The sequence below is a fragment of the Ochlerotatus camptorhynchus genome, unplaced genomic scaffold, assembly GCF_037179485.1.
Source record: "Ochlerotatus camptorhynchus isolate MF236.1 unplaced genomic scaffold, CSIRO-AGI_Acam_v1.1 ptg000365l, whole genome shotgun sequence".
In the NCBI taxonomy this organism is placed as follows: Eukaryota; Metazoa; Arthropoda; class Insecta; order Diptera; family Culicidae; genus Ochlerotatus; species Ochlerotatus camptorhynchus.
Window position 1 is genome coordinate 691,107 of NW_027040853.1, and position 12,415 is coordinate 703,521.

At 42.4% G+C, this 12,415-nt stretch overlaps 1 protein-coding gene across 2 annotated transcripts; it reads right to left on the reverse strand.

Moving 5' to 3' along the window:
• Positions 1 to 2,079: 2,079 nt before the first annotated feature.
• LOC135709794 (armadillo repeat-containing protein 8-like) lies at positions 2,080 to 12,013 on the reverse strand. Of its 2 annotated transcripts, XM_065232187.1 has the most exons (8): positions 11,842 to 12,013; positions 10,099 to 11,205; positions 9,967 to 10,038; positions 9,679 to 9,906; positions 9,435 to 9,617; positions 9,222 to 9,365; positions 8,996 to 9,153; positions 2,080 to 3,391 (listed from the first exon to the last, which is right to left on the reverse strand). In XM_065232187.1, exons 1-8 carry the CDS (start codon positions 11,869 to 11,871, stop codon positions 3,346 to 3,348), a joined length of 1,968 nt encoding a protein of 655 aa, XP_065088259.1. In that variant the 5' UTR covers positions 11,872 to 12,013; the 3' UTR covers positions 2,080 to 3,345. The 2 variants fall into 2 exon arrangements, with proteins under 2 accessions (XP_065088259.1, XP_065088258.1); XM_065232186.1 differs by having other exon boundaries at positions 9,967 to 11,205.
• Between the last annotated feature and the right edge of the window lie 402 nt (positions 12,014 to 12,415).

The window sequence follows — 12,415 nt, forward strand, 5'->3', positions numbered from 1 at the left end:
TACTACTTATATACTTGGGTATGCAAAACAACGAAGTAGCAAGAAGAATAGCTTCAGCTCATCACCTGAAGCATTTCATGGAGTATGAGGGGAAAAAGATCTCGATTCCAATTTATGTCAAAAGCAGCGCTGTCGACGTACGCTTGCATGATCTTCCAGATGACATGGATGACATGTGGCTATCATCAACCATATGCGCCAGTATGGAGAGGTGATAGCAATTCGCAGTGAGGTTTGAAAGAGTTATTTTCCAGATTTCAGCTATGGAGTGCGTGTTTAGAAAATGAAACAAATTCTTCCCATCCCGTCATTCATCACCGTGGACTTGATTTGTAATCAAGACAAATTCGTTACTTTTATTACTTTTCAAATAATTGTTTCAACAAACTACATACAAAACGGAATTGATATCAACAGAAATACTCCGTTCACATTACAGTCTATATCATTACTGCCTTGCAAGGAGCATTCATAGGATACCCAGCGAAAACTAGATGTATGAGTGCTCATTGCAAGACATCGTATATCACGTGATATACGCTGTAATGTGAACGGAGTATAAGCAACCGGTGGAAACTAACGATTTTAAATTGGCTCACTACTTGACTAGCCTATTGATCCCAAGCAAATCGATTAACGTACCCCATTCTAGTCGGAATTCTATTCTAGTACGACACTATGTTTGTTTTGATTTGCTATGAAAATTTTACAGATAAAATGAGGGGTTAGTGGATTTTCCTATGTTTCGAGGGGTGAATCGATTAGCTTGGGACCGAAGATAGTACCAGAGCTGAGCCAAAAAGTTGAGCACGTATTCAAATGTTCGTTATTTTATAAATTGCTGTTATGGTTCGAGTGACACTTGCCTTTGATAAAAAAGCACGTCTACTGAGGATTCATATTTATGAAAAAATCATATATCAATGAAACAGTCATCGGTCGTCATTGAAAAGCAATGCAACTATGTTTTGTCAATCTAATTGACTTTTATTGGTTCTGTTGTCTTGTGAATTTTAACTAAAACGGCCTCTTTTCTGATTTTTATCTCTCAATCTATAAAATATACACGAAAACTATGTTGCAACGAAACTTCTAGAACAATATGAGGAACATTATGCCGTACACTACACATTTTTATATCATATGGGTGGAAAATTCGTAGAACAAATACTTTAAAATTCTTCACTTTTTAAGATATCTTCGAGCATGAAACTAAGTCAAACTTCAATCAAATCACTTCGAATAGTCAACCTTTGGTTACAAAGTTGATACATAACACATTAAACTTTGCTATGAAAGTTGTTACAGCAGCTTTCGTTGTTTCAGTCTCGAGATACAAATATTGTAAGCCGTAAATTACCTTAAAAACATACAATTAACTTGAAGCACCTCTAAATCATCACCGATTTTGCTGAAAATTTGCACAGAAGTTCAAATTAACATGACGAACAGTAATCACGGTTGACCCGTTACATTCCGAACATTTCGTTTAAAATGAACAGGTCTAAGTATATATATATATATATATATGCTGTGCAACTCAACATGTGCCTTAAATGCTATTATTATTTTTTGGCTTTTTTGAAAAAGTAGTAAAGGCATATCTACCTATAACTTTTAATTTTTCACGAATTTAAAAATGTTTTTTTTTGCGGAATGAAACTCCATAATATTTGCCGTTATTTTCTATCAAAATCTCATTAATAAGAAATGTCGACTTGTGACATGATTGCATGGAATCAACGATTTTAGTACCAAGCACTGAAATTATCAGACGGTACCTTTATTTATGCTTTTAGATTAGCATTGTAAATCCCACCTACTTGGAATTATGCTCCGCCTCAATTATAATTTCCTGGATTTTTGGCTGATGGAGGCGGGGTATGGCAAGCCGTTCCATAGCATAATTCTTCATGTAGGTGGGACTTACAATGCTAATCTAAAAGCATGGGCAGGGTTACAGGGAAACGAAATTACGGGAACCATTTTTCGATGTTATTTTGATGATCACATCGATTTCCTAAAAGGTTGTGATATTGTAAACATGGATACATTTCGGACTAGTACAAACACCCTTAGTATGGAATAAATTTTATAAGATCTATAATTTTTCTTTACAACAGTACGCAATTTAGTCTGAAAATTCACCTTGCTTTCGCTCGCGTTTAACATTGTTTTGTCAATTTCTGGTAAGCCGTTGTCGTCGCTTACTGTCATCAGGTGATTTTGGCATCCTCGTTGCGTGAAACAAGCGGAAAATTGCGTCCTTTCGCAATAGTTTTTTTTTTTACAATTGTTGGTTGGTAGCTATGTATAAATGCGTTTTGACGCCACACACTGTATGTCTTGTAGTTTTATTTCCATTACACTGGAAGAGCCTGTCCCTTTTTTCTCTCTCATACTTTCTCCCACACTTGATCATCAGTTCTTATTCGTTCCTTCATGGAAATGGATTTCCCACCATCGCTCCTATTCTGATTCGGATCCGAATAGGATCCATGTGACTTGTATGCAACTTTACAAGGACTGGTATTTGTTTCGATACAGTTTCTGAGTCACATAGTTTAATGAAATATTTACATTCATAATCTCCAGTTGTTCACTGTCTCCTATTATACACCTACGGTCACTTTCTCCCTTCTTCCTACATAACATTGGCCGAGGGCACTAGATTACTACTATTATAATACGAAATCAGTAGATTTATTTTATACAAAAGAAATTTTCAAATACGAACCTAAAAGCTATACAAGGAAACACGTGATCGCGTGATTCCGCATCTCGAGCCCATCGCCAAGCCAGTCAAAACGCACACTAACTTGTGTTTAAATAAATTAATAAAATTAGAATAAACTTAACAAACTTTGCAGTCCTATCCGTTAGTCACTTGCCATGCAAAGAAAATATACAAACAGATTTCGATACTTTCACCGTTGCCCTTCTAAGGCAGGAACTCACTCCCAGCATGATCTTTTGAAACATCCCATCGCAACGTTACTGTATTGGTTCGCACAACACACCTTCTCTATCGTCCGAATTGTTTCCAACCGCTTATTTAGCGTAATATGTAACGGTTACCGCATTGGTTACAGAGGTAGAATGAGCGAGAATTAGAAAAATTGCCGAATAGCGCAGCGCAACGAAAGGGATAATTTGATGATAACCATAACCGTTCCATATCTACCAGTCACACACACACACACACCCAAACAAGCACAAACACAAGCACGCAAGATGGGAAAACAGTCGCAACAACTCGTCAATAACAATGATGCTAACACAAACACAGGAAATGGTGGTTCCCTCTGGTGGCCCACGTGGAGAAACGGCCTCAATTCAGGGCTTTCAGTGATCGTCCGAGAAGTCAAACCTTAAAATCTCCTGCCGTATGCTGTGTGGTGTAGCAATCCATTGGGTGGAAGAAAAAAGCAAAAAGAGAAATTCATTTATTTCGTTTAGGATTTTTTATTATTTATAGTCAGCCAGACTTAAGACTGTGTAACAGTGAATTATATATGCGCACAAGAGAGTATTTCAAGCGCAACTTTTCAAATCGACGCAACTGACGAATTGAAAGGTTACGATTCGTTTATTTCATTTATAGGCTTAACCTCAATCTACCTGTGCACCAGCTCTCAAAACATAAGCAACTATCAAAATATTGCTTGCAATGGATAGATATCGAGTAAACTAGAAGCACAGACAAACGGACATAACACTCGCAACTTGTTCATGGAACAAGTTTTTTTTTTTTTTTTAGTCTTTATTATAGAGATTTTTAGCCTGGGGCTAGTTCATCTCTTATTCATGGAACAAGCATTTAACGGTAAATTTAAAAGTATCGTACTTGGTAGTACCAACAATCAATACGAAACTAACGATTTTAAATTGGCTCACTACTTGACTAGCCTATTGGTCCCAAGCAAACGATTGACAGATAAAATGAGGGGTTAGTGGATTTTCCTATGTTTCGAGGGGTGAATCGATTAGCTTGGGACCGAAGAGAGTACCAGAGTTGAGCCAAACAGTTGAGCACGTTTCTCCGGGACCTTCTAGTCATAGAGTTACCACTATGGTAGTACCGCCACCTATGGCGCGCACAGTCAATTCCCTTGCGTTTGACGTTTACACACTACCGCCATCTGTTCTGAGTACTACCCACCATAGTGTACTCAACAGATGCCTTTGAAAGTTGGTGCACAGGTAAAAAGTGAGGTTACTGGACGCCACTGTTTATAGGATAAATCATATGGGTTGAAGTCAGCGCACAGCGAAAACAATCTATTTCTATATCGCTCAGAGTTAGGGGCATCTTGCACTTTAGCCTTTAATTTCTAATTGTTCAAAACAAATTAATTTGTAGTTACTAGGTTCAATATCGTTATTATTAATATTAATTTCATCTCAGATTAGCCATTTTCCATTCACCCGGATTTATTCCGGATTGTAGTCAGTTCTGTGTGGCCATAATGGCCAAACGGACTCCTTGGGATGGCAAAATGGAGTATGTATCTTACTATTCGTGCAGATAGATTTTTAAGGATGTTCAGGATCATCAAGGGGAACACCATGTGGCCATGAGAGGTCCAATACTGAATGCACTTCGTAAACGACTTTTCAAGCACAATAGGAGCCGTTTTAAAAAGAGTCGTAGAACTGTTAAACGAGTTTATCAAATTCATCACTGTTACAAATCAAATGTTCCGGGTCTTTCGTGGGACCGGCATGTATGGCTATGGATGGCCCAAATGTTGGGGTTTACAAATGCGTTGCATTTTTCATAGTTCTATTTAACAGTTATTAATTATTATGCATTCTCGAACTTTTCTTCGTACACGGCCTATCATCTTTTGCACGAGCCCTGTTCCCACTTGTTTGGCTGACAAATTCCATTTGCGCTTGAAATAATTCAGGTCAATTGCAGTTCCACCATAGAGGTAACTCTAAGACCAGAAGGTCCCGAAGAAACGAGCTCAAGTTTTTGGCTCAGCTCTCGTACTCTCTTCGGTCCCAAGCTAATCGATTCACCCCTCGAAACATAGGAATATCCACGAACCCCTCATTGTATCTGTCAAACTTTCATAGCGAATCAAAACAAACATTGTGTAGTACTAGAATGTTGACTAGAATGGGGTACGTTAATCGATTTGCTTAGGAGCAACAGGCTAGTCAAGTAGTGAGCCAATTTAAAATCGTAAGTTTCCACCGGTTAGTACCACTGTTTGGTGGAATTTGAGTAGTGGCAGTTCGCCAAGTCCGACTAGAATAGGCAACCCACCTTATGCTGCTCCAGAAAAGGCAGTAATCTCTTTCCGTAGCCACTGCTCCTGGTAAATTTGCTAGTTCATGGTCCCAGAAGTAACGAAAGCTTCGTTTTTCAGTCCACAACTGCTGTTTGCTTGCCAGACAAGGAACTTTTTGGGGAATTTCGGCTTCTTTTGATTTTACATTCTCCGAGTGAGCGCTCAACTTCCAACCTGAACAGACGTTTTTTTGCTACCGTTCGTGGAAGTCGAATACACACAATTTTTTACCAGTGCCAACTGTGTTTTTTCTTCGTTTTCTGCTCAACGCTCCGTCGAGAAAACACATTTCGCATAGATTTTGCGAACGTGCCAAACAAACGGGACATGGCCAAAGTGCATGATTTCTGTGCGACCATTTTGGGTCTGAAGCAAGGTGAAGTGCTACGGATCCAGAACATCCGAACCCTCGGTGTTTCGTTCGTGAAGGTCGTTGACTAAGCAACGAATTTGCGAAGAACATGACAACAAACACGAGATATCAGTCGACGGGAAAAAGTATCCGTTGAGAATCACGCTGGAGGAGGGAGCTGTGGAGGTGAGGCTCTACGATTTGTCCGAAGACGTGTCGGATTAAAAGATCGCCGACGTCATCGCAGTTCGGAACATAGAACCGTGGATCACCATAGACGGCGAGACGACCTCGGAGACGACAACGTCAAACTTGCCGATACTGCCGCGAATACATCCATATCGGAATGACCTCGTTTTTCTGCTGGAAGTCAAGGGTAGCATTCAGCATCTACAGCGCTGAACACCAACGTCTTTATGTTGAATCGAAGACTACAAATCAAGAAGACTGGCAACTGTTCCCTTCTCCCATACACATGTCAAACGTCACTGATAACAGCGCCTTTGGAACTTTGAAGCACAAGTGTTAGTGAGATTGCTCATAAACAGTGATTGTGTGTGTGTGACCTAATGTCACCGAAACGAATAATCATAACAAGGCTTCGTTGTTGTTTTTGTTTTGCTCTACAAAATTTCACAGCAATTTGTATCCTAATCCCAGCAAGCCAGAGGTTTTCCAACTCCAAACCGAAAAACTTGTCATGGTGGATCAAGTAGAGGATTGAAACTCGAATCGATACCTAGTGAAAGTAACTTTTGCTTGTGAACGAGGAATCGAAATATTGTTTATTTTGCCTGTTGAAAGCAATCAATTATAAGGAATTGGCAGCTTCCACCACCATTGAGTGAGCTACCGTCATTTGGAAGCTGATTCAAAAAGAAGAAAGATCCGGTACCTACATCACGATCCAACCATAGAGGTAACTCTAATACCATTGACAGACATACAAAGCAGTACCATAGAGGTAACTCTAAGACCACTGGGTCCCGAAGAAAATCATTATTATTTTTGGCTCACTCAGTACCAGAACAACGGTCCCAAGCAGTCTCAAGCTATTTCACTCACCCCTGCATGTTCTGCATGAATCCACACACCCCTGATGTTATCTGTCAAACTTTCATAGCGAATCAAAACAAACATAGTGTAGTAATAGAATTTCAACTAGAATGGGGTACGCCATAGAAGTACTTGGGACCAATAGGCTACTCAAGCAGTGAATCAATTTAAAATCGTTATTCATTTCCCCCTGGTTGTACTCCTTTAATCCAGTACCTCAAAACGTACAATTTGAGGTACTAGCTTAAAGAAGTACAACGGTAGTACAACAGTGTACTTTGTATGTCTGTACAAGGTATAAGACTAGAAGGTCCCGAAATAACGTGCTCAACTTTTTGGCTCAGCTCTGGTACTCTCTTCGGTCCCATGCTAATCGATTCACCGCTCGAAACATAGGAAAACCCTATAACCCCTCATTTTATTTGTCAAACGTTCATAGCGAATCAAAACAAACATTGCGTAGTACTAGAATTTCAACTAGAATGGGGTACGTTAATCGCTTGCTTGGGACCAATAGACTAGTCAAGTAGTGAGCCAATTTGAGATCGTTAGTTTCGTATTGATTGTTGATCCAACGGAAGGCGTAGCAGGAGCTAATGTTGGAGGAAATGAAAATGAAAGGTTGAAGGACTACAATCAACCGGTGGAAACTAACGATTTAAAATTGGCTTACTACTTGACTAGCCTATTGGTCCCAAGCAAATCTTTTAAAGTACCCCATTCTAGTCCAAATTCTAGTACTACACTATGTTTGTTTTGATTCGCTATGAAAGTTTGACAGATAAAATGAGGGGTTCATGGATTTTCCAATGTTTCGAGGGGTGCATCGATTAGATTGGAACCGAAGATAGTACCAGAGCTGAGCCAAAAACTTGAGCACGTTTCTTCGGGACCTTCTAGTCTTAGAGTTACCCTTATGCTACAATCCCAAACGGTACGTATTGATAAAGAATATATTTCCATTTTAGATGTTGTCAGAACATGAAACCACTGGATAGTGATCCTCTGTATGCTTTAACAATTCTTGGAATCGACCGACCTCTTCCAGATAATGATAACAACAGTGTCGGATTGGCCAGTGACATTCAAATGGTCAGCGAGTACTGTGCCAAGTTGACGAGCGTCACAACTCGTGAATTAACACACACCATCATCATACACCGGTTCCACTTTGGCTCAGAAGAGGCGTTGCCGTTACTGTCTCCTGATTTTTGGCAGAGTTGCCAGTCTTCTTGATTTGTAGTCTTCGGTTCAATGAAGGCTCGCGTATAATGATTACTACCAGAACCCGGACATGCTAGTAACTATCAACCGCGTTAAAGCGTAAATGCTCACGCTGCTGCGTCTTTTTGCGCACAATTTATACTCTCGGTGGCGTCTGTCCGGGATCGTATCCTGGTAGAAATCGCGCCACTACTCGAATGTTTCCCCAGGCTGGGGTCCAACGATGCGTCACTTGACACCGCGAAAAAGAGAGAGCACACTATCGTAACGAATAAAATTAAATGACGAACGAATCGAGCGAGCGAAAAACGTTTTAGAAAACTATTGAGCATGTATAGTTAGGAACCGGAATGGTGCCGAATTAAATATTATGTGTTTTAATGTGGGTTTAAATCAGATTCAAAGATTGTCAGTACCATTGCCTACACATTTTCAAAATCCACAGTTGGTTATATTTCATGTTGGCACATGAAGCTCTTCGCTCTCACCAGTTGCAAGTACACAAAAAGCATTTATCTTTTGATCCTTTATAACAAATCTTATCAATCAAACGTGCTGAACTTCGCACGTTATAATTCTACCCCCCCCCCCCCCCCCCCTCACAAGTGATGTATTAAGGCATTTGCCAGGCATCTGTAATTTCTAAAACCATCACTTCGAACCATTTGCTTTTCGTAAATAAAATCCGTATTAGCGGAGAACACGCTGTTTAAATTGTACAATTGTCTTTATTTTACAACTTTGCAAGTTTTCACCTTTTTAACGAACCAACTTGTTTAAATAGGCCGCGCACGGTCTTTGCCCTACCCAAACGAAACGCCACATGTTTTGCTCCAGGTACTCTCGAATAACATTGCGGTCGTTTATTTCCGAAAAAGCAAAGACCACGTGAATTTTGTGCAATCCCTCGTGTTGGACCAAACAACCATGTTGGACCATGGCTCCGTGGGCGGTGTATCAAATCGCAAAATATGATCAATCGAACATAAATATATGTCGGTTTGTACACCGGGACAATGGGGCGAAAAAACGCTTGCAAACTCGTGATATCCATACTTACTCTTCGTAAAATTGCGAATCACGGGGCGTCATGTGCAGCAGCTGTTCCAGATTCTCCAGAATGCCGGACTCGCGGAGCATCTTCTGCCGGCCACCTTTCTCCATCAGGTTCCGCACCACAAACACGGCGCCCATCTGTAGCTTATTGTCCGATACGACCTGCAAATGGCCAAGCCAGAAGGAATATCAGTTACATGGTCAAGAGTTGCAATCCGCTGAAACCGTACCAAAAATTCGCGTATCTTCTTGATGATGTTTTCGTCCTCCATGACGTAGTCCTTATCACGCGCACCGGCCGTAATGTTACTTATGATTATTAAAGCTTGCTCTTTCACCTCGGGCGGATGGGGTCCATCGAGCACTAGGTTCACCTGTAACGATCGAGCGGATCCGGTTAGTTGATGTGGAAATGGCACTGCAGTTTATTCAGCGCAACTTACCGCCCTCAGCACCTCCGACGAATGCTCCGACATGATGATTTCGATGTGCAACGTATTGCTCAGCAGGTTCCTCAACAGCCCAAGGGTTTTCATGATGACCCGTTCATCCGAATCGCTTAACAATTGAAATATCCTATCCGTCCCCAGCGTGTCGATGATCTTGGATTTGACTTTTTGTTCGGCCTGGCAAAAAATAATGGTGAGTCAATTTCCAACAGAAGTGCGATCAACACTCAGATGGTACCTGGAAAGCCATATTCATCAGCGCCCAGCTGCCGTTGAGTCGCAGTGCTGGATCACTGTGCTTCGTCAGTTCGCACAGCATTTCCACCGCTCCGGAATCGAGCATGGGTTCCTTTGCGGGGGAGAATTCCAACAGCAGGTTGCAGATAGTCGACGTTACCACCGTAAGCAGTTCTAGCGAGGGTTCGCCTACGAGCAAATCCATCAACGGGCGCCATACGGAATGATCCTGGAAGAAGTCGTATCAGTTGGATGGAAGTTTTGGGGACGTGGGGGGCTGTGGACTTACCTGGAACGTTGTCCGTAATAATTGCACTGACCTCGACAGCGAATGTAGACACCGGACGGCGGAAAGTCGTACCTTCGGTATAGATTGCAATCGATTGAGTGAGTGAGTTGGTTGAATTTGGGGAGTTCTTACCTCCGGACAAGTGTCCTTCAATCCATTCAGCACTTCCTCCATCAGTCCGTCCATTTCGATAATTCGTTTACGGATATCCTCGTCGTTTGCTGCCAGCGAGGCAAAGCATCGGAAAGCTCCCTGTCGCGACAGTGGTGATGGACATCGAATCAAATTCGCCAACGAGCAAATTAGATGGTTACTGATGGCCGCTAGCCGTTGCAGTTCCGAGTCGATCTCTGCCAGATAAGCCAACGTTTCGGCGGCCGTTGCACGGGTTTCCTCGTCAAAGTCTTCCGAACAGAGCCGTGCCAAACTGGGTAATGTTTTGTAGACGATCCTATAGTCATCTGCCCGCAGCGATCCCGACCGATGCAGATACGTTAGACAGCGACTAGCCGAGAGCTGAATCTGCACGTCACGGGTTCGTGAAAGCAGACCGGTCAGAATGTCCAGAATCGAGCGTTCCTCGTGACAGGTCATACACACAATGTCCGACACGTACTTGTTTGTAAAGCACATGGCCGCGAGACACTTGAGGGCAGGTACTTGTAGGATCGTATGCTGGGTCGTCATCAGCCGTGCGAGGAACGGAATCACGTTAGCTTGACAGAGATTCTTCTGCTGGTGGGACGAGTGGCAGAGCGGGACAAAGATGTTTGCCACGTACACCTGACACTGGATAGAGCTGCTTGGTGAAGCCAACTGTATCAATCGCACCAGATTACCAATGTTGCAGTGCAGCAGTTCGATCGGTGCAAACGGATACTGGAGAATCGTTTTCAACGCCCCCAAGCAGGTTTCCATGAGACGCCGATCCGTGCCTGGATTGAGCACGATATTCAACAGCACCTGGACAGTTTCGTAGTAGATCAACGAATGCACCTGAGATTCTGTTCCCTTGGCTAGCGACCCGATGACGATGGCTGCATCCAGCTGCAGGCTTGGATCTTTCGTATCATCGCGCAGCAGGGAGATTAACCGCGGAACGATGCCCTGTGAAATGACAGAGCCTTTCTTTTTGTTCGACCCGATGACGGCATTTTTCAGGCACACGATCGCCTCCTGGCACTTGTAGATGTCATCCGAGTAAAGCTCGTCGATGTAGGAACGGGAATTCTCCACATCCTGGTGAAGATTTGGGAAAAATTTTAACGCCATTAGAATTTTCTTTAAATGCACGGAAAATTTGCTAAATCAAACAAAAACACCGGTTCGAACGGCACGGTCGGTACAGTCAATATTATGTGCATGTATGTCCAGCATAAATTCCATAGTCTCACAAAATAAGATACTGTACGACATCATGCCTCTGTATGGTGGTGGCATTTTGCCGTGGTGCGTTTATGTGTATAGCAACTAGGTACATCAAAACACCACCAATCGAAGGCGAAGCCGACACGGACATTGCGATGCACTCGTACTATACATAAATACATAACCAGCAGCCACTAGTCGGGAGAAAACGCCGCTCGTACCGAAAATGTACCCGCCGCGTTCATGTGTATGCCCGCCGTTGGAAAATGTTATGCACCGTCCGTCACTGTGTGCGAGGAGCCCCAGTTACTGATGATGAGATTGGCGATTTTTCTTGTCGTCGTCGATGTCGGTGCCCGTGTCCGTGTGTTGGAGGAGTTTGCTCTGCTCGCTTCCATCACGTACACCCGAAAAAAAAAAACGGAGGAGACACTGCCGCCGCAGCCGCCGAGACCTTGCCACGGGAAAAGTGAAATTTACGCTCGCATCCGGCGGCAGGACACTTACCATAAAACATGCAAACGGTTCCAGAGCCATTGATGCGCAGTTTGCAACGATTTTCGGCGACGATTGGAGCACTTTGTCACGGTAAAAATTCGAAAAACTGACCGACTGTAGGCGAATTCAAAACACACGCAATTTATTTTTTCACATTTTTCTCACGGCTCGGGTTGACTGACAGAAGGCGAATGACAGTCATCACCGCTGATGGCAGCAGCAGATAGAGACGTGAGCCGAAGCCGACCCCGACGGTGATTTGGTGATGATGATGACGGTGCGCTCGAAGAATGAGGGCAAAATGCGCAGAGGGAGAAAGAATAGACCGGATAAGGGGCAACTAAAGAGCCTGAATTTATATAGAGCCGCATAAACGCGAACCATAAATTGACCTTACCGATAATGGTTATAAATGGTTTATAATCCCTCCTTAACTTTAACTGAAATGGTTTTGGAACCTTACATGAACGTGTGTGTGATAAAATTTTAACCTTATGTATTATGGTTTTTAGGAAGCGGACCTTACAAATAATGGGTTGTTAAGAACCATTACCATTTCAAATTCTTGTTTTCTCCATATATT